Below are 26,553 nucleotides of genomic sequence, written 5' to 3'. Positions count from 1 at the left end.
TTACTTACACCTCTTGGTAATTTTGTTAAAATTTTAAAAAAATTGTAGCTGACTTTATTATAGGTATAGAAGAATTGTTAATTGTTGATTAACAAGCAGTGCATCAAACTGACTAATGAAATTTTCGAGGAAATGTGTCGTTGATTTTTAATTTACATTTTGATCTTGGAGCACTTATTTTCTCCGGATAATGGCAAAATCGTCAATTACTTTGACAAAAAAGCTCCATTATGATACTTTTGTAAAATTTGGGCGTAACTATTGTTGAGCTTGCAGATGTTAGAATTTTTTTTTGATCTGAAACCGATGATGAGACAATGGCAGTCCGTTGATAAAATTTTACGGTTATTAAGATTTTGGATCCTTTTGTGTTTATTAATTAATTAATCAATTAGTTAATTAGCGAGAAATAAATAATATAAAAATAAATTTCAATTAATTTTTTAAAGTTTTTTTTTAAAATAAAATTTTTGTGGTCTAATTTTATTACGCATTTTCAACCCGTAGCGTAAGTGTAAAAATGACTATGGGATTTTACTCTTAAACATTATTTTTTTGGTTTTATAGAAGAAATAAAAACAAATTTTAGAAATATATATTTACAGGATGTATTTTTATACTCAGGCTACGAAGTCATTTGTCATTTGAAATGCCTTCAGTGCTTTATTTAATTCAGGAAAAAATCTCTTCGAGTGTTAAAGAAAAAATGGTCTTGTAGTGAACTCTTCAAAATAAAGTGGCTCTTATTTTATCTTGAAATTGTAAATCATTAATTCGTAAAGATTACGATAGCAGCGACTGGGATTTCATGGGAACATCATCATTCATTATGAATAAATAAGCTTCAAAGTTTTTCGAATTTTTAAAACGATTTATTTTTCTTTTACATACAACATTTCATGTTTCATTTAATTAAACATTGTAACAGAAAACATAGTAATACATTATTTTATAAGCTTTTAACAACCGCAGGCTAAAGGAGGTAACGGGAGTCCACAACCAGCTAAGGGTAATCCCATCTGAAAAACAAAAATTTTTATAAAAGTAACAATGCTATTTAGTACTTACTTTCAAGCCAAGAAGTTTAGAAAGTAGGAGTTTCTTTTGCAACAAGGGCAAACCACATGTTGGTGGCAAAGCTGGTGCAACAGACATTGGCATCGGAAGGATTGTCATTGGAGGAGGAGCACATCCGACAGCTGGAGGAAGAGGAAGTGCACAAGTTGGTGGCAGAGCTGGAAGACCGCAGCTCAATGCAGGAGGAGCCGGAAGTGCGCAAGGCAACGTCGGAGGCGGAAGACAGCAGCAATGAATCTAATTATTGTAAAATTATAATTTTATAAATTATGTGTTAAATTATACTCACTTCATTGAGCAGAATAAATTGAGCAAGTACGAAAATTGCGTATTTGGACATGTTGGTGGAAGTAGAGAACTTGAACGAACTGATGAATTCTTCAGCTGTTTGAAATTTATACTAATTTTCCTTTATTGTTTTGATGATAGTTGTACTGATAAAGGTACAGGTATTTTTTTAAATCAATTTCTGGCGATAAGTACTGATCGCTACGTGCTTTAATGTATGATTTGTTTAAAAACAATTAAGTCAACTATACTCGTCCGTAGGTATTCTAGTCTAACGATTAATTATTCTTATACATTTTTCTTTAAATTTTATTTTGTGTAGCATAAATTTTAAAATAACAAATTTGAATTATTAATTTTTATCCTGTTTTTTGAATCAGTTCACTAAAATAGTGATCGTGTTTGATAACCTTCATCTTTAAAACTATTGAATAATTTTATTTGAAAATAAAACACGTTCATATTATCAAATCTCCATTCAATAATTATTGTAATAACAAAACTGAACCACTATATAAAGACCTCGACGAATTGAAATCATCAAGCAGTTCCATCAGGTACTTCAACAACAACACCAACATGTCAAAATTTGTGTTCGCTTTCGTCGTTCTTCAAATCGTTTTGATTAAAGAAGTACGTCTTTATTATTATCTTCCGACAAATCACTAATAATACATTGTTTTTTAGATACATTCGTGTGCTTTGCCAGCTGCACCTGCTCTAGGATGTGGACTTCCTGCGCTTCCAGCTCTCCCTCCTGCAGCACTTATGGCTCTTCCACCTACCCTAGCCCTGCCCGCTCTTCCTGCCCTTCCAGCTGCTCCAGCTTGTGCTCCACCCGCATTACCCCCAATGCAAATAGCCATACTTCCACTGCCATTGCCCGCTGCACCTGCTTTGCCACCCCCATGTGCCTTACCACCAACTAACGTTTTACCCATGAAGGTAAGTTATGCACAATTTTTAAATTATATTATAATAAAAAATTATTTTGTTTAGTTGGCTCTCCCGCCTCTAGCAGGATGCGCACCACCCCCTGCTTGCTGTTGATTGAACTACCATTGTCAACAACGAACGTGCTCAAATAAAATTGAAAAGTAGAAAATTAATTAAAAATATTTGATCATGTATTAGCTGCATTTTAACATAAATAAATGATTTAGAAAATAAAAAATTTGTTTTTTTATAATTCTATAAATAAAACCACGAAACTTGTGGAGCGGAATTGAGCTTTATAGCAAAGTGTACCGACCTATTAAGTTATGAATTATGATGATTTTAGAAAATATTGAGAAAAACAACTTTTAAGAGTAAGTCATTGAGACACAATTATGTAATTTCGCTTCTTTACCACAAAGTGTCTACAAATTCACAATAATTCTATAGATAACAGCATACACCTACACAGACAATATAAAGACACAAATATGTTTGTTTTTATTATAAACTTATTTATTTATATTAAATTAAAATGTGGTTTTAATATTTTTAAACCGGTTTATATCATTTATGCATCACAAACATTTTATTAAATAATTATGTTATCTATTAAATTAAATTTATTACAAATATACAAATTAACAAATGTATTTGATAAAAGAAGTATGATATTAATTAAATAAAAATATAGAGTAATTAATTTCGAAGTAAATACCAATATTAAATTTTCAATTTATTCTATAAATAAGCATTTATTAATTATTATTCACAAAGTTTATTTTAACCGACCACCCCACACAAAAGCAAAATTTTTGTGGTCTAATTTTATTACGCATTTTCGACCCGTAGCGTAAGTGTAAAAATGGTTATGGGATTTTACTCTTAAACATTTTGTTTTTGGTTTTATAGAAGATATAAAAACAAATTTTAGAAATATACATTTACAGGATGTATTTTTATACTCAGGCTACGAAGGAAATAGTTATTTAAAATGCCTTCAGTGCTTTATTTAATTCAGGAAAAAATCTCTTTGAGTGTTAAAAAGAAAATGGTCTTGTAGTGGACTCTTCAAAATAAAGTGGCTCTTATTTTATCTTAAAATTGTCAATCGTTAATTCGTAAAGATTCCGATAGCAGCGACTGGGATTTCATGAGAACATCATCATTCATTATGAATAAATAAACTTCAAAATTTTTCGAATTCTTAAAACGATTTATTTTTCTTTTACATATAACATTTCATGTTTCATTTAATTAAACATTGTAGCAGAAAACATAGTAATACATTATTTTATAAGCTTTTAACAACCGCAGGCTAAAGGAGGTAATGGGAGTCCACAACCAGCTAAAGGTAATCCCATCTGAAAAACAAAAAGTTTTTATAAAAGTAGCAATAGTATTTAGTACTTACTTTTAAGCCAAGAAGTTTAGAAAGTAGGAGTTTCTTTTGCAACAAGGGCAAACCACATGTTGGTGGCAAAGCTGGTGCAACAGGCATTGGCATCGGAAGGATTGTCATTGGAGGAGGAGCACAGCCGACAGCTGGAGGAAGAGGAAGTGCACAAGTTGGTGGCAGAGCTGGAAGACCGCAGCTTAATGCAGGAGGAGCCGGAAGTGCGCAAGGCAACGTCGGGGGCGGAAGACAGCAGCAATGAATCTAATTATTGTAAAAATTATAATTTTATAAATCATGTGTTAAATAATACTCACTTCATTGAGCAGAATAAATTGAGCAAGTACGAAAATTGCGTATTTGGACATGTTGGTGGAAGTAGAGAACATGAACGAACTGACGAATTCTTCAGCTGTTTAAAATTTATACTATTTTTCCTTTATTGTTTTGATGAGAGTTGTACTGATAACGGTACAGGTATTTTTCTAAAATCAATTTCTGGCGATAAGTACTGATCGCTACGTGCTTTAATGTTTGATTTGTTTAAAAACAATTAAGAGAACTAGGTATTCTAGTCTAAAGATTAATTATTTTTATATATTTTTCCTTACATTTTGTTTTATGTAGCATAAATTTCAAAATAACAAATTTGAATTATTAATTTTTATTTCAATTTTTGAATCAATTCACTAAAATAGTGATCGTGTTTGATAACCTTCGTCTCTAAAACTATTGAATATTTTTATTTGAAAATAAAACACGTTCAATTCATATTATCAAATCTCCATTCAATAATTATTGTAATAACAAAACTGAACCACTATATAAAGACCTCGAAGAATCTAAATCATCAAGCAGTTCCATTAGGTACTTCAACAACAACACCAACATGTCAAAATTTGTGTTCGCTTTCGTCGTTCTTCAAATCGTTTTGATTAAAGAAGTACGTCTTTATTATTATCTTTAGGCAAATCACTAATAATACATTGTTTTATAGATACATTCGTGTGCTCTGCCAGCTGCACCTGCTCTAGGATGTGGACTTCCTGCACTTCCAGCTCTCCCTCCTGCAGCACTTATGGCTCTTCCACCTACCCTAGCTCTGCCCGCTCTTCCTGCCCTTCCAGCTGCTCCAGCTTGTGCTCCACCCGCACTACCCCCAATGCAAATAGCCATTCTCCCATTGCCATTGCCCGCTGCACCTGCTTTGCCACCCCCATGTGCCTTACCACCAACTAACGTTTTACCCATGAAGGTAAGTTATGCATAATTTTTAAATTATATTATAATAAAAAATTGTTTTGTTTAGTTGGCTCTCCCGCCCCTAGCAGGATGCGCACCACCTCCTGCTTGCTGTTGATTGAACTACCATTTGTCAACAACGAACGTGCTCAAATAAAATTGAAAAGTAGAAAATTAATTAAAAATATTTGATCATGTATTAGCTGCATTTTAACATAAATAAATGATTTAGAAAATAAAAAATTTGTTTTTTTATAATTCTATAAATAAAACCACGAAACTTGTGGAGCGGAATTGAGCTTTATAGCAAAGTGTACCGACCTATTAAGTTATGAATTATGATGATTTTAGAAAATATTGAGAAAAACAACTTTTAAGAGTAAGTCATTGAGACACAATTATGTAATTTCGCTTCTTTACCACAAAGTGTCTACAAATTCACAATAATTCTATAGATAACAGCATACACCTACACAGACAATATAAAGACACAAATATGTTTGTTTTTATTATAAACTTATTTATTTATATTAAATTAAAATGTGGTTTTAATATTTTTAAACCGGTTTATATCATTTATGCATCACAAACATTTTATTAAATAATTATGTTATCTATTAAATTAAATTTATTACAAATATACAAATTAACAAATGTATTTGATAAAAGAAGTATGATATTAATTAAATAAAAATATAGAGTAATTAATTTCGAAGTAAATACCAATATTAAATTTTCAATTTATTCTATAAATAAGCATTTATTAATTATTATTCACAAAGTTTATTTTAACCGACCACCCCACACAAAAGCAAAATATCTATTTTTATAAATAATGCAAATGTTTCGAGTTTTAGCAAAAGTTTGAAGTAATTTTATATTGTTTTTTAACCAATATATTATAGAATGTTTTTTTCGTATAGTACATAGGTATTTTAAGTAATTATACGTCGAAATACATTTCCTTCGTCCAAACTTTGTAGGCATGAACCAACTAAGTAAAATGCATATCGAGTAATCAGTTTCAAACCATATAAATTATGAATAAATTGACATTAAATGTGCCTATAGTTTCTAACAAGATGTCATTGTGTTAATTATGTTAGAAAAGCAAATAAAATCAGAAACATTCATACTTATTTTAATGGTTTGACACACCGATCACCCGGTTTGTTTATTTAGATAGAAAAATTTATTTAGATAAAAAAAATACAATTTCAAACTTCTCTATTAAGTGACTGAAGTTTAATTAGTAATCTGTAAAGATGAGACCCAAGTTTTACGCTATCCAGCTATCCTAACTTTTATTATCAGATTACACTACCAAGTTAACGAACTTAAAATTTCCGAAGACATTTTATTTGCATTTAAAAGCACGTACCTTATTAAATTGATCGATTGATTCAGATAAATAAATCACAACACACAAAATACGAGTACATCCGTGTTTCTATTCAAAACTATAACCAAAACAAACCACACATCACTATTTAAACCCACCAAAAATCAAATTCGTCAGTCAATTCAATTTTTCAATCGACCATCAACATGTCGAAAATCATTTTTGCTTTTGCCATCATCCTCATCAAGGAAGTAAGTTTATTCAAACCATTTTAACATTGATTTTTTAAAGAAGAAATATTTTTTAGATTAATTCCTGTGCCCTTCCGCCAGCACCCCCATGTGGGTTACCCGCCCTTCCTGCTCTCACTATAGCTCTTCCTGCTCTTCCAGCTGCCCCAGCTTGTGCCCCAGCTCCCCTACCTTGTGCCCCAGCTCCCCCAGCTTATGCCCCAGCTCCAGCGCCAGCCCCAATAGCTATCCTCCCGTTGCCCTTGCCCTTACCCGCTTTGCCCCCACCATGTGCCCTTCCTCCAAAAAAGATCTGCCTCCCATTGAAGGTAAGTTCTTTATTTAGTTTCGACTGTAATAATTTTTTTCTGAACAGCTCGCTCTTCCACCACTTGCACCATGTGCCCTGCCACCTCTGCCAGTCTGTTGAGGCAATTGATCAAAATATTAATTAGTGCAGCTAACACTGTTGTAGTTTTTGAAATTTTGCTGAAATAAATGTCGTCACACCAGTTGCAGTTTTTGTTGTTTCCGCCCGGATTAATCCGTTATTATCCTTTCGCCGCTGATTCCTAAATCAAGCTTTTTGTTGTTTTTATCGTGCCATTGACCCTCTGCAAATAATTTTTGCATAGTCGTCATTTCGCCACTTCCATCTCTTTCGAGCGTTCTTCAGCGGTTTGAGTTTAATGTAGGCCACTTTCGGACCAGTGCCGTTACCCTCGTTTACTGTTACACAGTTACGTCTACTCCGACTCTCAGCAATGCCGCGATTCATTTTTACCGAAATGTCTTGATATTCGTTTAAAACAGTGCTAACACCAGTGTGCCAAAAATTAAAAATGAGTGAGAGATGCGCACCATCCTCTTGTTGTTGCTCTTCAGCGTTGACGTTTTCGGCTTTTTTTGGAAATTTTCGAGAAGCAGTCGACACACTAGAGATGACAGCTTCGAAAACACCGCCGGTATTACCAGTAAGTCTGATAAATTCATGAACCAAAATTAAATTTTGTAGGTAGAATGTTTGTAACGCTATTGGGATATCCTCCGAAATGTGAACAAAGAGGCATTTCGCATTCTTGCACTTTATCCTTCGCTTGCTGGCTCGTGGGAGGCTCGAGCCAGCCAGGCTGTGGGGCCAATCCCTGGATTGTCGCCTGCTGTGTCACCTCCAAAAAAGCACTAAACCGAAACAATGACGTTCAGCAACTCCAGTGAGTTAACTTTTTTAATAAAACCGCGTTTACTGTGTTTTTGTTAGGGTGAGAGAGGACAGTCTAGCTCTGCCCGTCCTGCAAAAGCGCATTGATGATTTGGAAGAATGCGGCTTATCTGCTGACAGAATACTAATGAAACGTATAATTGGAGGCGACGAAGCGAAATTTGCACAATTTCCATGGCAAGCGTTCATTAAAATATCCTCGTATCAATGCGGTGGCGTCCTAGGTGAGACTGTTTCCAAGTTTGGATGAAAAACATATCGATCGTGTTTGCAGTTTCGCGAAAATTTGTGGCAACGGCTGCTCACTGCATCATCACAGCCCGGCTTAAAGACACTTTGGTTTATTTAGGAGAGCTAGATACACAGGACACTGGCAAAGTAAAGGAATTAGAACCGGCTGAATTACACAGGGTAGAGTATTGTCCGTGAGTTTCTAACACACAAACAAATTGGTTACTCGCACATTGTTTGAGTTGATAAGAGAAATTAGAAATGAATAATAAAGCTGCTTTATGTACTGCCATACACAGAAATTGTAATAACTTTTAACAAGCTTCTATTTTTGTATAAGTTAACAAAGTCAAATTACCAATTAGGAGTGTAATGAGTTCTGTGGACACAATTATGTTCCTGATAAGACATTTCCACAGCTGTTTATTTTCTCTGTAATGGCAGCTAATGATGAGATATGTACACGTTATTGGGTAAAATCGATGCAGTTACAAAAATGTAGAAGTGAACTTTTAAAGCAAAACGTAGTTGAAGTCATAAAAATTAACTATGTTCAACTTTGATTAAAATTTATGTAAATTTTTCTTTTATTTGCTATATACTGCAGAGCACTGGGAAAACATACTTGAAATATGACTTAAACTAAAAAGTTATGTATCAAAGAAATGTTCGGGAAATTTTAGAGTTAAATAGAACGGATGTAAAATTCTTATTTCAGGCAGCGTTACATGCTCCGGTTGTCTTCTCTATTAAACCCATTTTCTTTAAAATTATTTCGCGAAATATTACCATTTTTAAAATCGTTTAGTAAAACATTGCTTATTTCCAAAAAACATTTTTCTGTGTTTTATTTGGAATCTCACATGTAGGTATTATAATTGTAATTATAATACATTATAAAAAGTTTCGTCAAAAGAGATCAAATTAGTTCAAAAACTAAGCAAGATTTTATTCGCATTTAAAGCAAAATGCCGGTTCCCTAGTTCGCTGGTGTCTCATTTGTCCCAGGAATGAGTAATTGACCAATAAAAATATAAAAGTCACCTCCTACTTGTTTATCTGTTGCACAAAAAATTGTAAGACGACTGAAGCGTTTATCATTGGATATAGGAGGGGTATTGCACTCCCAACTGTACACAGACCAATCATAAAGGCGTTCAAAACTGAACAAAAAATTATTTGATTATTTTGCAAATGTCGGCCAAACCATCTAGAATTTCGCTATTTTCTAAGGAAACTAAAGGTTTTCTATTACACTTGGGTTCAAAAATCGTGGATAAATTGTGGATTGTTTTGTTTTTGATAAAGATTGATTCTCGCAATTAGTTCGTGTTCAAAGTCAAACAATTCGCAAGTTTTTCAGCAAAAACTCAATTGTGCCGCAAGATTCCGTCACAAAACTCAAAAATGTACCAACTTAGGTCAAAAAGCTTTATATTTTTTTAGTTATTAACTTGGGCATTTGAATGAGTTATGTAGACAATTTAATAATCTTTGAGAAGCAAAAACAAAAAATTTTTCCTTGTTTTTAGTAGGTAGGTACTAATCTGTATTTCCAGGTTGAGATCGATTCTTTATAATTATTTATACAACAGCAAATTTAAAATAATATTTAGGTTTAACAGATAATTAACTTCTTAAATCTTTAACAAAATGTAGTTCCCTTTTATAATAGAGTAATTTTTTAATAAACTACTTTGGATATTTTGGAATTTAAATGTTTCGGAAAAATAAAAACTAAAAAATCTCCAAACAGATTAATTTTTATTTAGAAAGGAACACGTTCTAGAGTACCTACTTTAAAAATCGTACCATCTTTTCCTTTAAGTTAAACAACTTTCTCAAAATTTTGAATGGCATGACTCCTTTGATCCTATAAATTTTCATAAGAAATTCAGCTGTCTTTTTAGCAGAATTAGCATCTACTCAGTTAAACTAAAGTAATAGTAAGGCTAATATAGTAAGTATTCAGTACACAAAACAAATTTGATTTATATACGCCCAAAATTAGGAGTTTGTTTCTTATCTATAATTTTATAGAATAAAATAAATGATATAAATGATATAAGCTGTCGTGAAAGAGCAGTTGCTGTAATAATAGATCGCATTATAACCATAACCGAAATTAAAATAGGAGATGATCTGCTCCATTTGCGATTAATTTGATAAATACTTAAGTGTTTGAAAATTTTGAGCCTTTATGAGAAGTTAAAGAATATATGAGTTTTCCAGCATTTTAGTACTTTTTAGTATTTTACAGGATTTTTTAATGACCAGAAGTTACAGAGTATAGAATTAAATTACGAGTGTTTTTTTATTACTTCCGCTTCTACGCAAAAATTTTGAAAATGTTGTCGGTTTTCAAAAATCTTGAAAAAAATCGAGGGAAATAAAATCAAAAGCTGACTAAATGAAAAATTCCGTCGTCATAGAAAGAGCATGTTCTAGATAATTTTAAATAAAAGGTACCATAATTATTGGTCGAAAGAAAAGTTATGAATAATGAAAATCGTATTTCCTGACTGAACCAAGACTGTGAATTACGAATCCATAATTCAGGAACGGTGGCTACGTACTATTATTACCTGAAAAAATCTAAATAATAAAAGTAAAAAACAATTTGTAGGTTTGATTTTATTAATAATTCTTTTCATTTCAACATTCGATCTATAAACCTCCTTAAAATCACATTTTCCATCGGTAAAACGGCACGTCCTGTTGATTTGCAGGTTCGCCGCCGAATAATCCACCCCAATTTCCAATTTCGCACGACTCAGCCTGACCGATACGACCTCGCCCTGCTGGAACTAATCACCGAAGCGGGCTATTCGTACCACATCTCCCCCATCTGCCTCCCTCCCAGCGACATGGTCCTGACCGGGCGCACCGCCGTGGTGGCCGGCTGGGGCAAGATCCAGCCCTCCAACGAGCTCATGGGCACGAACGTCCTTCGCAGCGCCACCGTCCCCATCCTGGACATCCGCGAGTGCTTGGCCTGGCACGAGATCAAGCAGATTTCCGTCGAGCTGCACGAGGAGATGCTGTGCGCCGGTCACGAATCCGGAAAACACGACGCCTGTCTGGGCGACTCCGGGGGGCCGCTGATCGTGCTGGAAAACGGGAGGTGGACGCTGGTGGGGATCACCAGCGCCGGCTTCGGCTGTGGAGAGCCCCACCAGCCCGGAATTTATCATAAAATCCCGGTGACAGCCGACTGGATTCGATCTGTTATTAGGCTGTTATAGTGAAATATTGAGATCGGCTGGATTTCGACGTTATGGCCTGTCCGGCGGCGCTTCCTGAAGATTGATGGGATTTCGGGGTCTATTATATTCTAGTGAGAGCAAACTTTACCGTATGGAGATTAAATTGCCGGGCGAATTGAAATTGGCATTATTTCATAATTCATATTAACGGGTCTATATTGTGTTTATTAATTTTAGGAGCAATTTCGGCGATATTTAATATACGCTTCAATGGGCTGTCAACTCTTATAACTGTTCATGAAAATACTCACTCAGTAACGTAATTTATGTTTTATTGTAATATTTAACGCAAATTTATTTCATCTGTTTCATTTGAATAAAAAATGTGATATGTATTAAGTAATTAGTGATTGTAATGTATTGAGTTATGGAAATATAGCAAGCAAATATTTCGAAATTTAATTCATTTTAAAGCTTTAATTCTTATTTAAATTAACTAAAGAAAGTTAACCATAAAATAAATTATTTTTACGGCAACTAACGTCGTAACGCACTCGTAAAAATAATTAAAACTTATGAAATTTTAAAGTACCTAGTTGTTACAAAAATGTGGCAACGCTTCGGTTGTGGAAGCTCTTTCCACTTACACTTTCAATTATTTTGAACAAAAAAAATTATAACAATAATAATAATAATACAATTACTTTATTATAATAATACTGAAAAAAATCTAATTTTTGAGCATTGAGCTTTTGAGCTTTTTTCTTCTACCCCGTGCTTTGACTTTATTTAGGTCTCTTCTTTGAACACCAATGTTTTTTTATACATTTAGTACAATATACATATAGTTATGCGTTACAAAAGGAATAAAAACAAAAAAAGTTAATAAATTTAGTTTGTACATTGTAATAATTGCAGTACGTCAAAAAATATTTCACAATCAGAATGTTCATTCGAGCTAAACTGTTTGTGAACATTTAACAATTTCAACCTCGCAATGTAAATTGTTCCGGACAGTTCAAATACGTTGCGAAAACCCAAAAAAGTCAATCAGCTGTAAAGTTAGCGATTTAAGTTTGGTTTATTCTTACCGACTAAATTAACAAATAGTACTCGTGCCAATATTTCGGGTAAATTCAAACAGAATCAAAGAAAAATATCTAACTATCTACAGAAATACAGATTCAAATTAGACAAATAATAATTTAAACAAGACATTCCAATATATTCTAAAATAAAAATATTACATTCAAGACATTTTTCTCGTACAATCCTGACTGAATTTTTTATTTGATTTATTCTTGAGATATTACTTATTTGTAGCAGTGAAATAAAAACTCAAAGAAACTTTGTATTTCTAATACATCTTCTCGTTTTAAATCGACTTTCAGCTGTCATTGCGCCGAGCTATTTATAATCGTTAACCAGGCATTTTTTACTAAAAGTAAAGCTCTTATTGAGCAATATTCTAATCTTAAAAAATAGCTTCATTTCCAAAGCAATTTATTAAGATAGTGCTTTTGAGATAATCAGCATCATTAAAGCAAAAGCTTGAGGCTTTTCTCCACATTTCCATAATTTTAAAACACTGACGAGTTCGCAGAGATACGATCATCAAAAATTTGCAAACAAAACTTTCAAGCTTACTTCCTTTTAAATTGAGTTTCCGAAACGTAAACTTGCTAGCATGAGAAAAAGTCGTAAAAACAAAGAAGTTGTTACATGCAGATTTTCCGGGAAATTTTGTTCAATATTTTATTTTGTGTTTAGAGTCTCGTATGCCTTAACAAGTCACGAAAGCAAAAAATGATGTATAAGAGCAAGGTGTGAAGACGATCATAATCGTTAGGCCTACCAGCTCAGTCTGTAGGTTAAGGTTAGAGTAATGACACACTTTCTCAAAGAAAGGTCTAAGTCAGTGCAAGGAATGTCAAGAGAAAGCAAAGTACGTAGCACACCGATCGAATTCGGACCGGAAGTATCATAAATGACGCAAAGTTATCGCTGCAATAAATCCGTCTTAATTAAAGCAAATTCGTCGGTAAGGTGCGCTCCCTCGGGAAAATGAATCCATGACAAGTCGTCCATCTTCTCTTCTCCGCCGGAAAATCGCAAGGTGGAGGAGATAATATCATAATGAGCTGGTAGATGAGTGCATCACTTTTTATTATAACCTACTATTCTCAATGGTAGTGGGATGAAAACAACAGTAAATTATACAGTGCCATGAAACGTAACTTTCCATATTGGAGTTTTGTATTTTCTCAATTAATTGCCGGTAATAACAATAATAAACCTCAAATGTAGAGCAAGCTTCTCGCAGTGGCAGAATTCGACACACGCCAAGTGAAAATGGCACTGTCACGTTTCTCTGATCTGCAAGAATTTCGATTAATTGCTTCTCACACTTTTTTAAAGTCCCCTCGAAAACATTGGCCCACTTAGCCGCTGAACTTTAAGCAAATCAATCACTTCTTCTTCTTCTTGCACAATTACGTAACTGGTCGAAAATTCGCAAAAACTTTTCATTTCTGGCCATTGTTCTAGATCCGGTGCTTCATGGTCGATTGGGCGTCTTGTGTACCGCAGCCTAAGAGCGTCTTTCGCTCGCTTCAAAAGAGAAATGATTGAAAAACGAAATGTTTTCAGATAGCCACCGGTCTAAAAATTAAGATTAAAATTTCTCCCATGTAAGTGTGACTCGGTGTTTTTACTCTCAGTTGTGTCCGCAACTCTTCGGGATTAGGATCGAGTATTTATCGATTTCGATCGGTGTGCGTGTATAAATGGTGCTAACTTTAATAATTCATGGAAGACAATAAGTGAAAACAAAAAGAACACGCTCTACTTCACGGAACGAAAATGCGACTTAATTATTGTCTGAGATTGTTGTCGGTGATGTGCTTTTTGCCAACGGCGTTCATAGAGTGTTCCGAAAACGACATTAAAGGTACCAATCAAACACTTTCGACGAGTGTGCAATTTTCGGATAGAAAGTGAAGCTGTCCGCCATTGTATTTCTCAAATTTAGGCAAATTCGGATTTCACACTCAAATAATCTGAACGAGATTTATTGTCTCATCTCCTCACAACGCCCGATTTTTTCAGAAACTTTCCCGCCGAAGCCGGACAAAAAAACTTTAATCTATCCGCCGCCGAAGACGCGCTTCTTCGACGAAATTGGTTGTAAGTAAATTACTGTTATTTAACACTAGCATAAACAATGTATTATGACAGATGCAAATTACAATAGTCTGCCTCTCGTAACATTTATTGTCACCTTCCGCGCTGACACACATAAAATAATTAGGCATTAAAACGAAGACAATCCGAAAAAATGTCTTTTGTCTTATTTCCGGAAAAGTGTCGAAGAAGTAATCCAGGCCAACCGAAAACACAATTGAGTTTGTTATGTGAATTCGCCTTCAGCGGGTCGACAACTGTCATCTTTTAGAAAGACCCGGACATAAATTATGCCATTATCAATCTCCTCATGTACAACAATAAATCATTTAGAGCCCGCCAGTCCGATTCATTATTTTTTAACCAAGTTAGGACCGCCGAAGAAGCGAAAATAAACCAGACTTATAAAAGTTTAACGGGCGCTTCTGCACGACTTTGTTCAAATCACAGAACTATTTTTTCTGGGATTAAATCACCTTTAGCAATTCAGCAAGAGATATTTTTATCGTGGCGAGAATCTGATACGAAGAAGAAGAGAAAATGTTTGATGATTAGATTTTACTTCGAAAATTTGATTAAATGTTAAGTTGCCAAGAAGAGTCAGAAGTAATTTTATTTCAAAGCTTTAACACATTTCAGCATAAAATGAATCCAAAAATAATGCTTTACGTTATTTTGCGCTATTACCAATTAACTTAATTAATTATTCTTTCGCAAAGGTGTTTTTTTTAATTTTTCACCAGCTGTGGTGACAATTGTTTACTTGGTTCGTACCGATTATACTTAATTTAATTTAATTAATGCTTCCAGTAATTAGCATCAGGTAAACAACTGAGATATTGACACACATTTTATCAGCAGCACAAGGACTTTGCTAAAATTTTTAATAATAATAGCAAATAGTAATAATTATAAAAAATGCATAGCTCGTAGTTGAGATTCCATGAAGTTAATTAAAACCGCAAAGAATCGAATATCGCATGTCGCAAAAATGGAGAAATGCGATCTTGGTTTCGCGATATGATTAAATTTTGAAAGTGTGGCCCCACCCTTGCATTAATTTCTCCGAAATCTGGATGTTGTGTTGACATTTCTTTTATTGCAAATGTGAAAGTACACTAATCTGATAAATATGTTTACTTTTTTCATAAAATTGAATTGAAGGAACAACAATTCACTTTCCATATCTTGTATCTTATTTTGAAAATTAGAATACAATTCGAGGTAATAATGTGCTTTTACTTTTACTGAAATAATAAACCAACAAAAATTAAAAGAAAACAGCCGTCTTGATTGTTACGTTCTTGAGAATTTGAGAGTGCGTCTGGTATAAAATAATATGTTCCCATCCCAAAAGTTCGAAGAATGTGTTTTATTAAATTTGTTCGCTCGTAGACGTTGATTCATTTCCTTGCCAGGCAAATTTAAATAAAAGTAATTTCAGCCAGAAGAACATTCGTCTTCGACAAATAAGTTGGTATTGTGGGGCGGAAACGTGGAGATTAATTTCAAGTTGGTCTAGTTCAAGTTAAGCTCCTCAATAAATCTAGAATTCTCGAGACATGTCTACCGTTACTCAACAAGTTCATTTATTAAAAATTTTCGGAACTTATGCAACGTTTCGCAACAATCCTTGACTCCACATATCGTTGCAATGTGTAATTCTGATAATGATCAGTTTCACCCAAAAGGCATTTCAAGCTGGGTAATTTGCCTGGTGCTATTCCTTCCTGTTTGCAAACCTTTGCGGAAATTGGGAAAAACGGCAATCATCCTGATCATCGTCAATCAATGACATTGTCTCCAAAGACGTTCCGCTATACGCTTTCAGTACTAACTGGCTCACCGGTAAAAGTGAAAGATCGAGAATTAGCCAAACAAACAAAGCGAAGCTTTCACTCGGCTCAAAAATCGCGGCAATTGCGATCGAAGCACCCTCCTAGAGCCATTAGCTCGGAATTTGTCTCCCCTAAGTACAGTTTCATGTCAATTATCCCATCCGGAATCGCCAGCACCGCTTTCACTTGCTGTAAGTGCACTACATGCCATCCGTGTCGAATCTTCGTTGGCGTCTTCAGCACACGCTTGGTACTTCCGATGGTGGAAAGTAGTGCTCCACATGTGCTTAGTAAGGAGGTGAGTGCTGTGCCGTGAACATGGGACGCGGTGTGTTGGTGTTTGTGCTGGTGATGGTGCTGGAGGGCGTCAGGACGTTGCCCAACGAGAGGCAAGCGCAGGAGTTGCTCCTGCTGGACGCTTTGGGCAAGAGGTCCGGGGTGGGATCCACAGAACAGAACAGCCTCATCGACATGTTGGGGAGAAGTAAGTGCCATAAGAGCCGGTTCTTTGGCGAAGACTACCCTTGAAGGCTCGTCGGAAGTTGATGTGGGTCGCCCTGATATGGGTCAAGACAACCGTTTTAAACTTTAAGCTCGCAATTAAAAAACAATCTCGCGACCATTCCGCCAAATCGTGGTAAATTTTTGTACAATAGTTGCGTGCTAAATAAAATCGTTTAGAACAGTTAGTTTGTTTTATATAACAGTGTCCATAATTAGATCGTTATATTCATGTTTAATTATCGCTCTTTAAATTGCCGCAATTTGCTTCCTCCAAAAGCTTGTACTTTTCCTGGACTATTGAGTATTCAAGCCCGGTTATTGGAGCGGACAATTGCATTTGCAACGTTTTGTCATGTTGCAAAAACAAGACAGGCCTTTGCTATCATTCCAGCTACAATGTTTCACAATTCTGGTGATGACAGTTCGTCGATTGTGATTTCTGAGGAGAATTTTCATGATTCCGAATCGGAATCGGTTCACCGAGCCGTACAAAGAGTAATAATCCTGAAACTTTCCATTATGATAGCAGGGATTGTAGTCCTTAGCTTGGGTAATGTTGCAAATGTAAAATCGATTAGCTTTCAAACGATGGGATTTGAATAACCGGGGTTTGCAGGATTTATTTTGATATGCTTATACGTTAAGCACGACGTAATTCGGTATTTTGCACATATTATATAAGTGCCTGTGGCGTGACTTTACTGGAACACAGTCCATAATAAAGCTTTCAAATTTTATGGGAATTAGAATCCTTGAAAAAACGCTGACTTGCCGCAACATGTGCGAGGACTAAAAGAAGATTTACCTCATTTGTACTATTTTCTTCTGAAATTTTACTAAAACTTTCATGAACAAAGATACACTTTATAACTTCTTTGCTCGACGTTTTAATCCGCTATCGATTCTGAGCGAGACCATTAAATATGAACAAGGATTTTCTTTAGAAAAACCCAGTTTCTGTAGATTTTTGTTTTCTCTCGAGGCGTTGTAGTAAAATAACTAATCTTCCGGCACCATAATCCAAATTTTAGGTTTGCATTGTTATTTCAATTAGATATATGGCCAATTGTATCAGCGCAAAATCTGAGCGAATTACAACATTCCTTCTCTGGCAAAAGAGCTAATTATCGTTACAACATCTTGTCTTCTATACACGGAAATTGAATAAAGTCTGGTCGATCGTCTAAACTGATGTGTTACGGCCTAACTTACAAGACTGTAACAACAAAGTTTCATTAAAAATTTCTAATAAACCAAAAACCGAAATAACTTAAAGCAACTTTATTTGGGGTGTATATAGCCTGGGACACTTTAATGGAAAATTGAAGTTTGTGGCTTTTTTCCTCGCTCGTTTTAATAAAACTTGCATTATTAAAGATAACTTTGTATAGGTGTATTACTTTTTCATTACGTTGTTTTTTCATTATGTCGTATTTTACGAAAGATTTTCCTCCATGAATCTGCGTAATGTTTCTCACATTTACATTAGCATGAGCGAAATAAATTTTCAACGCTTTAACCAAACTCATTTAAAGTAAGTGCAAACAATTTCAGCTAAAAACCTTTGCCACCGAATCTTTGATGCTCCAGCCATTAGCAGAAATTCGGGATGTGGTAAAAAGTAATCCCCATACCCACCAAAGCGGTTTTTTTATAGACGAGACAAAATATTGCCGACTCTGTTTACTTTCATGCTCAGGATTCACATTCTCACAATTCTATTTATTACAACTCATTTGCAATTGGAAAATGTATTATTTATTACACTTACGAGTGACCCAATTTCAGAAAAGCTAGAAAATTGTATAATTTTTAGCACAGAACTTTTCATTGTCAGTTGTTCAACGAGACGGCTTTAAATCAGGAAGGTGCTGAAATTTCTCGTCAGTTCTCTTATAATGTATCGCACTAGAGTCAGGAAGATAATACACATAAATTACTTTTATTGAAAAAGTGTCACCAATGCAGCTGCGTTAGTTTAAAGAAAGCTTCTCATGACAAATTTATTTCATCTGATTTCAACAAAATTTAAAGCTCAGGATTGTAGTCAGAGCTCAGACAACACAGAAACGAACGGACAAATTATCTACACTGCAGTTTATTAGGAAAATTAATTCAGCTTTTTTGAAAAGCAAGACTTGAAAATGAGTCATTAAGTTTTCTTGGCAGGTGATGTTAAACCGCCAGTTTTTTCTAGATAAAGTTTCCTAAAGTTCCCAAACAAATCACAGTCTGCCTAAGCTGTCGTCAGCAAGTGTGGAAACTTAGAAATGTGTTTTTTGCAGTGATACCCCAGTCATGTCGCTTCCGTGGAGTAAAATACGAGTGCGGTCTGTCCATTAGCTGCGTGTTGGGAGGAGGTCGTCCCCTGGATTTGTGTTCCGGAGGGATGATCTGGGCATGTTGCGTGGACCGCGACGTCCAAACACCTACTCACCATCCTGACGTAGGTGTCCTCAATAATGCTAGTAAGTTTAGGCCAAAGCGGCTCCCGATAAGTGTACATAAAACATTCATGTGGTTTGTAACGAGCGTCCGTGTAAATTCATTATACTAACATTAATAACTAACACAAGTAGACACTTATCATCTAGTGGGATATTACCCTCCGGACCCGGACCACCCGGATTCCAACAGCGTGGATAGACCGCCTTACAGGCCCTACTACCACGACCCGGGGGACGATAGGCCGCCACCTTTCGAAGACGGCTACCAGACCGAGCCCCACGTCCAACCGCCTAATGCGAGGGGTAACATTAACCAGAGACTAACATCTGCACTAATGCTGTCAAAAGGCACCATGCTTTTGATGCACTTGTAAAAATTATCGTTTTCTATGCTGGCCAGCTCTTCAGCGCTGAATTTGCACAAAATCGCTAAACTCTTCTTTTGTAAATGAAACCGGGTTTCGGTTGAAAAAGAAAGAAACAAATGGTTTGCTTACGCCAGGAAAAGAAAGTTCTTTGTCTCGAAAATCTTTAGAAAGGTTTGTGCATAATAAATCCTTTTATAAATAAAAACTGCGGTTACTGGCACAATAAAATTTTAATTGTAATTTTGATTCTTATCACGTTATGAAAAGAAAGCAGCACAACTATTGTTGAAACTAATCCTTTATGAATATCATATTAGCGTCGCGGTGTATGTTGTAACATTAGTGTTTAGATTTTGTAAATAGCTGCTAAGGTCACTCATTTTTCCACACTCAATGATTTTGAACATCTAATATCTGTGTACTTAATTTAATATATAAGTGCTTAAATAGATTATTAAAAATTTCACCTATTTTTTGTGTCCTTGGTAATGCACACACACATTTTATGAAATCTTTAACAAATTCGCAATATACGCTTTGAAAAGTTCAAAATGCAAAATCTTGTTAGTCTTTCTTACAAGAATATTTATTTCATTCAACACAAACACTAAGTCTTGCTAAATTCTCTAAGGACTGTTTGCTCTTCAACTATTGGAGAATTTCAGTCCAACTTTAACGTAATGCACTGTTTATGTTGTACATTGTTTAGAGACGTACTAGAGAAACAGAACTTTAATCAAAAGGATAAAAACTTCCTGAACAAATTAGGTACTTTCACACACATAAGGTGTAATAATAAATTTTTTAGTTACAAAATAAATACCAAATACAAAACAATTTTTCAGTAAAATTTCTAATGCTATTTTATTGCTAGGCAAACGTTAAGTGATTTACGGTTAAAGAAAGGGTTGAGAAACACTTTATCTAAAAATATTTGCACTATTTAGTGCAACAATTTCATAAAAAATTGTCGCATATTTAAAAAAAACACCCATTGTACAGGTCACATTTTGTCTCTCACATTATTTTAATTGTAGCTAAACAAATTTGAATTCGCTATTAATTTGACCTTTCTAATAAAGTAATTTGCAACTTAATTTAAATTAGTTTATTTAATTAGTAATTAATTCGTAGACTCAGTTAAATACACTAGTTGCCATTTACTTTGCAAAACTCAAATTAATCATAATGAATATTTAATTTAATTTTTTTGAGCCTCTTTTACGTGACTTTTTTGCACAAAAGAAGATATAAATTACACTTCTTTCAGAATATCACTACAATCATCAAAATAATAAACAACATCTTTTTGAAAATTTTAGTGAACAAATTCGTATTATGAATTTTCAACAAAACGGTTTACAAGTGAAGCAGCAAATAGTCCAATCCGAATCCGTTTTTCTCGTGTCTGCACCTTCTAATTTGTTAAAATTGGATGACCTACCTGCTCCCACCGCCGTAACACTATTTACTTTCGGAGCAATTTTTACAATTTTCATTTTCAGTCACCTCTAACGTCCTCAACAAAATCAACTTTCATTTTTTTGTCATTTACGTAAAAACGCAAGTTTGCTCTCAATTTACTAGTCCCAGCTTCTCCAAATCGCAACTTTCTGTGTCAGTGACAATAATAATTAAACTAATTGAATTTCCAGCTTATTACGTCCTGCTTTTCACGACAAACTCTTTTCGCCTTTGTTAGTGTCAATCTCTTTTGAAGTCCTTGAATAAAACATCACCAGCGCGCAACTTCTTGCAAACATAAATAAATTCTTCCTCACCGCCCGATTTAGCATTTCATTTCACATTTCTGCAAGGTCTATCCCGGCTTAAAATGCAAATCTCACTTTGATTATTTTAGGTTGTGGCGAGTTGTACACCAGGAGCAACAGGATTGTGGGCGGACATTCCACAGGATTCGGCTCGCATCCTTGGCAGGTGGCCCTAATCAAAACAGGGTTCCTCACAAAGAAGCTGGCCTGCGGGGGAGCCTTGCTCAACGAGCGATGGATTATTACAGCTGCACACTGCGTTGCAACGTGAGTGTTTTCATGCTGTTTGATCTTCCTATTCTGAGGGTGATACAGGACGGCCAACGGGAATATCCGAGTCCGGCTGGGCGAGTGGGATGTGCGGGATCAGGACGAGAAATTAGCACATGAGGAGTATTCGGTCGAGCGGAAGGAGGTGCATCCTGCCTACTCGCCGTCGGATTTCAAGAACGATCTAGCTCTGGTAAAATTAGACAGGAACGTGCGGTTCAAGCAACATATTATCCCTGTCTGTCTGCCTGCACCAACGGTAATTACAGCAGCTGAATAACAGTCGACTTATTTGGAAATTTTAGCTGAAGTTGCCGGGGAAGGTGGCAACAGTGGCCGGCTGGGGTCGGACGCGCCACGGCCAAGCGACTGTCCCTTCGGTCCTGCAGGAAGTTGACGTTGAAGTGATTACCAATGATCGATGCCAAAGATGGTTCAGGGCTGCTGGTCGGAGAGAGACCATCCACGACGTGTTCTTGTGTGCGGGTTACAAGGAGGCAAGTATTGACTTTCGAAAGTGTTTGAAAACTTTGGGTGTTTTGACAGGGCGGAAGAGATTCATGCCAAGGCGACTCTGGAGGGCCCTTGACAATGACTGTAGACGGTAGGAGGACTCTTATCGGTCTTGTGTCCTGGGGGATAGGATGCGGTAGAGAACATTTGCCGGGGGTTTACACCAACATCCAGAAATTCGTGCCTTGGATAGACAAAGTCATGAATTGATCCAAGAACAGTGCCAATGTGATCAAGCATAGTAAATTATTCGTAATGGGTGGATTAAGAGTGATAGAAAAGTAAACGAAATTATTTATTGCGTAGGATTAAAAACACCAAAACAGCTTAAGTAGATTCGAGTGTGTTAAGTATTTATTAGACGATTGGAAAAGTTAGTTATCGTGTTCCCATTACTATTGTTGTACTTAACCCCTGTGATCGATTTTACATTTCGGCAGGGATTGAACAGAATAGTGCTAATAAGCTGTAAGTCTGTATCAGATTGTAAGTGTAGTGTAATCTTAAGTGTTATTGTACGAAATTTTATAATATCGCTATTTTAACAATAAAAGTTTTGTATAACAGACGTCTTTTATTTAAAAAAGCAATCACAAAAAAACAATTATTATGATTTTTATGTTTTTATTTTAAAAAAACATCAAAACACTGATTTTTTTTTCCTCTATCATTTAATTGATCTCTTTTAATAAGCAATAACATAATAAAAAAAACTCTATCAAGTCAAAAAATGTATTTTCTCCAAACAGAATTTATTATAAACAATTCTATGTAATACATATTCTAGATGACGAGTTCACTTGTTTTTATAGTAACAGTTCTGTACAAATAAAAGACTCTTTATTTGTTGTTTAATTTTTTTTTTTTAAATAATGACTTGAAAATTTTATCGCCACACTAGCAGCGTTACAACGCTAAAAACGCTATGTTTTTTATGTGGAAGTCACAAATTTTCTATTCATGTGTAAAAGAAAAATATGTGTCGAAATTTCACCCTACTAACAAATTTAGAGCCATAATCTCGACTGTTTCCAATGAAAAAAAAAAATTATAAATTGCGAAAAATTGCGAAGTATCTATTAATTAAAAAGCTTGGAGTTATTTGGTACTAGTTAGTAAAGACTTTTGACTTCTAAGAAACAGCTACCAGTGGCAAAAGAAACAGCTACCAGTGACAAAAGAAACAAAAATAAGATATTCTTTAAATAAGAAATCATGAAAATACACTTTTTTTTGGCAAACGTAGTTGTTTTATCTACCTAAAGCTCTCGATGGCCACATTCAAAGCACTTACTATGTATGTAGCTTTATCTCTAAATTCATTCGATCTTCGATTCGATGGAATTTGCATCGAATTTGCGCAAATTTCCTCTTTTATTAATTTGTTTATGACAGTGTTATATTTCTCACAGCTTCAATTTTGCTCAAATGAGAACCATTTTTAGCACTTAAGTGTAATTTATTTAATAGAGGAAATAACTCCTAATCAGATTTGCATATACATGTGTCTGTAAAGATTTATTAATTTACGCACCAATAAATGTTGTAATAACAAGATACAGAATAAATCTTCTCATAGACACCTTATATCACTAGTCAAACAAGTGGTTACAACAGAATCAAAGACTACATTATTGCCATTATGAGCAAAAGTTCTTTGCAAAGAAATTAGACGTTTCTCAACACGTAATCAAGTTGAAAGTATTAATGGTACTATTCTATTATCCTTTGACAGTGTGACTAGGAAATTCCCAGTTTTTTCCTCCTGGTTGTTACTTCTCAAGCAAAAAACTGTTTTTGCAACATTCGTGTTTTTTGGGTTGAACAACCCACCACCGTACCGGCATGACACCAAATCGAGCTTCTAAAGCTCGGAGCAAGTTCCCTTTAGAAACCCGGAATTCGATTCTTCTGTCAGTGCAAGAAACGCATTGAATGTTGCCTGATCTATAGGCGCCATGAGGGATCCTGATTAGGTACCATTAAGTTAGCACCTGAGCTCTCGTTATTCTTTAACAATTCGATCACCAAAGTAAAGTACTAACGGTACATCCCCTCCTTAAGTACCTGCACCAGCACTAGTGCTGCGCTACCGGGGAGTTCATCGACCCCCATGGTCTTCAGGATGGCAGAACTCTTCTTTAACCAGTCCCAACTCAACGTCGGACAGGTGATGAACGTCATGGGGATGGTGTCCAACCACTAGCGCGCGCATATTTAAAATTTTAAAAGAAACATCACGAGTTTTAGTAATATGACTAAAAGTCGCTTCAGTTAACTAGTACCAACTATTTTTAAAATTCTAAAGAATTTTTGCAATATGTCGGTGTGATTCAGTGCTAAAGTGTTAACTAATTTATTTTTATTATTAGTAGAGTTTATTGAACTGTTTGTATCCTCTAGTCTTAAATAAGGTAAGTTGAAGGGTTGGAGCTTGAGGGTGTTGATGAGTGTTTCACCTGACCCACATTTTATGCATGAACAAATATAATAACAGGTTTTCGGAAATAGTTGTTGTTAAATATCTCAATCCGTTAGAATACATAATTAATAAAGCATCAGCTTGTTGCATGCATAACATAAATTAGCGGCATTTGATTGTTTTTCTTCCAAACTTTTCTCAGATTTCTCTAGGGATTTTCCAGCGCGAAACGCGTCGGGAATAATTAAGTTTACTCAACCACCAACTATTCCCATCAATTCACAATCGGAAACTTTTCAATTAACTCGTTCACAATAATTATCAAAACAATTAGCTCTATCTCTTTTTTCCCTTGAACTCTGACGTTAATTCCCATAATTAAACTCAAAGTGACAAAAAGAATTTTCAAGAAGATTGGGCAGCGTGTCCAAGCAGTCAGTGACCTCCTGGTGGAGCGTTGGCCCTCTCTTGCACAATCATTGCGAGCTAGTTTCATATTCTCAATTTCCTGCTGGTAGTGCGGGTCAGATCCGCGAACCCTAAAAATGGTTTTCCTTCCAGATGCTGCCAACAATTTTAGTTACTTTTGCCACTGTCCTGTTGGAGTTGTGTACGACTTCCCCTGTATATAACATGCAACCGGCGTTCATCACTGCCAATATAGGTAAGTCTTAACATTCTCCAGACGGGATAAGAATTTTAAAGGGTGGAAATGGTGCGTACGGTCTCATGTATAAAGAAGCGGTAACTTAGAATTCCGTTCAGGCTCCCGAATTCGAATAGTTTGTGCTAAAACGAGCCGAAGGTGCATATGCGTTGGCTCAAATAAAGGAAATTGGCATTGTTGACATACATTCACCCACACACATGCTTGAGACACACAAACGACCTCAATACCGATTTCCTTACAAAACTGCAAACACACGAGCGAAAATCTTTTAATTAAACCTCTGAGTTGTATAATAAGTCGGGAGATTTGACTGAGGCGTTGAAAGACCCTGACCGAGAAAGAAGGAAGAATGATTCAGTGAATCGTGTAATCGTAAAGCACCATCACGGAATACGTGGTGTGAAATTTTAAATTTGCCTTTTACCAGGAAGTTGAAGATGCGTGGAGATTTTAAAGTATTTTCAAGGACAGGGGTTTCTACACTCAGACGATGTTGAGACAATATCGTTGCAGAAATTTTGTAATGGAAAATTTAATAATTCAATATTGCCTCGTTTCAAGTTCCACCGGCTTGATGAAGGATTCACTGACTCCAGATTTAAAGGGAAACTTGACACCGTTTCAAATCACTTTCTTAATTAAGAGCTTCGCCTTATCTAATTGAATGTCGGTACCCTTATATGATTTTATGAAACAAAATACCTCCAATATAACTAACTTTCACTAGTGAAATTCCTAAGGGTGACAGACGAGTTTTCAGTTTTTTACAGATGAGAAGTAATTACTTTTATCTTCTTACTGGCATGTGGGCACAAAATTTAATACAAAAGATTTATATTTTTTAAAAATGTTGACAAAGCAAACATACACATTGTATCGTGTTTTACTATAAAGATTAATAGTTTGATATTGGTTTTAGAAAAAGTGTGAACTAATACTACTATGTACTCGTATCGTATCAATGTGTTAATGCTGTTATTGTTGTATTCATAACGAATGATTCTTCTTTAAATTCTTTAAAAACCAGATTTATTAGAGGGTTTTGACCTATGTTAACTCTACTAATGAGTAAGAAATTGCCTTATCAACATTTCTAATACAAAGAGTTGGTGACTTTAGCCATTTGTTTAAAACTAACAATAAATAAAATTTCATTTTTTATTTTTTAATTGTTATCTGTAAGTTTCCACATCAAAGTAGATCATAACATTCATAATAGAATTTTTTAAGTATTTAATAAGTAAACAAAGTCATTTTAACAGTTAAAATACTTCAACATTAATTAGGTATTACCAAGAGTACTAAATTTGACAACAAATAAGTACACTCTAATAAAATTTGAACATTTATTAGCGTTACAGTAAAGAAACGTTTAAAGCATAATTTGAGTTAAAAG

General features: G+C 34.9%; 4 protein-coding genes, 1 long non-coding RNA gene and 1 other non-coding gene across 6 annotated transcripts in view; 4 read left to right on the top strand and 2 right to left on the bottom strand.

Annotated features, from left to right (window-relative positions):
* LOC662737 (uncharacterized) overlaps positions 1-26,553 on the top strand; it is a 46,965-nt gene that overhangs the window by 11,235 nt on the left and 9,177 nt on the right. The window contains exons 8-26 of the mRNA XM_064355946.1: positions 1,140-1,271; positions 3,787-3,918; positions 7,365-7,485; positions 7,527-7,725; positions 7,773-7,957; positions 8,008-8,144; positions 10,694-11,208; positions 13,891-13,922; positions 13,998-14,120; positions 14,279-14,356; positions 18,981-19,163; positions 19,275-19,445; positions 21,372-21,549; positions 21,598-21,811; positions 21,858-22,049; positions 22,099-22,274; positions 24,130-24,256; positions 24,441-24,479; positions 25,049-25,151. Of these exons, the coding sequence (XP_064212016.1) occupies positions 1,140-1,271; positions 3,787-3,918; positions 7,365-7,485; positions 7,527-7,725; positions 7,773-7,957; positions 8,008-8,144; positions 10,694-11,208; positions 13,891-13,922; positions 13,998-14,120; positions 14,279-14,356; positions 18,981-19,163; positions 19,275-19,445; positions 21,372-21,549; positions 21,598-21,811; positions 21,858-22,049; positions 22,099-22,274; positions 24,130-24,256; positions 24,441-24,479; positions 25,049-25,151 (3,037 nt within the window). The remainder of the gene's footprint in view (positions 1-1,139; positions 1,272-3,786; positions 3,919-7,364; positions 7,486-7,526; positions 7,726-7,772; positions 7,958-8,007; positions 8,145-10,693; positions 11,209-13,890; positions 13,923-13,997; positions 14,121-14,278; positions 14,357-18,980; positions 19,164-19,274; positions 19,446-21,371; positions 21,550-21,597; positions 21,812-21,857; positions 22,050-22,098; positions 22,275-24,129; positions 24,257-24,440; positions 24,480-25,048; positions 25,152-26,553) is intronic.
* Positions 864-1,495, bottom strand: LOC107398306 (uncharacterized). Its single transcript, XR_010333298.1, has 3 exons — positions 1,367-1,495; positions 1,069-1,314; positions 864-1,019 (listed from the first exon to the last, which is right to left on the bottom strand). It is a non-coding gene; the product is annotated as an uncharacterized LOC107398306 (long non-coding RNA).
* Positions 1,868-2,539, top strand: LOC103313810 (uncharacterized). The gene is made up of 3 exons (XM_008198011.3): positions 1,868-1,998; positions 2,053-2,310; positions 2,365-2,539. The coding sequence occupies exons 1-3, from the start codon at positions 1,945-1,947 to the stop codon at positions 2,413-2,415; spliced, it is 363 nt and encodes a 120-aa protein (XP_008196233.1). The 5' UTR covers positions 1,868-1,944; the 3' UTR covers positions 2,416-2,539.
* On the bottom strand, positions 3,506-4,152 carry LOC103313846 (uncharacterized). The gene is made up of 3 exons (XR_010333295.1): positions 4,015-4,152; positions 3,716-3,961; positions 3,506-3,665 (listed from the first exon to the last, which is right to left on the bottom strand). It is a non-coding gene; the product is annotated as an uncharacterized LOC103313846 (transcript).
* Positions 4,525-5,164, top strand: LOC103313809 (uncharacterized). Its single transcript, XM_008198010.3, has 3 exons — positions 4,525-4,640; positions 4,695-4,952; positions 5,007-5,164. Exons 1-3 carry the CDS (start codon positions 4,587-4,589, stop codon positions 5,055-5,057), a joined length of 363 nt encoding a protein of 120 aa, XP_008196232.1. The 5' UTR covers positions 4,525-4,586; the 3' UTR covers positions 5,058-5,164.
* Positions 6,424-7,025, top strand: LOC103313808 (uncharacterized). Its single transcript, XM_008198009.3, has 3 exons — positions 6,424-6,532; positions 6,589-6,840; positions 6,888-7,025. The coding sequence occupies exons 1-3, from the start codon at positions 6,488-6,490 to the stop codon at positions 6,939-6,941; spliced, it is 351 nt and encodes a 116-aa protein (XP_008196231.1). The 5' UTR covers positions 6,424-6,487; the 3' UTR covers positions 6,942-7,025.

Source organism: Tribolium castaneum, chromosome 3 (assembly GCF_031307605.1).
Source record: "Tribolium castaneum strain GA2 chromosome 3, icTriCast1.1, whole genome shotgun sequence".
Lineage (NCBI taxonomy): Eukaryota > Metazoa > Arthropoda > Insecta > Coleoptera > Tenebrionidae > Tribolium > Tribolium castaneum.
The sequence above is the reverse complement of the archived record's forward strand: the minus strand, read 5'-3'. Positions and strand labels throughout refer to the sequence as shown.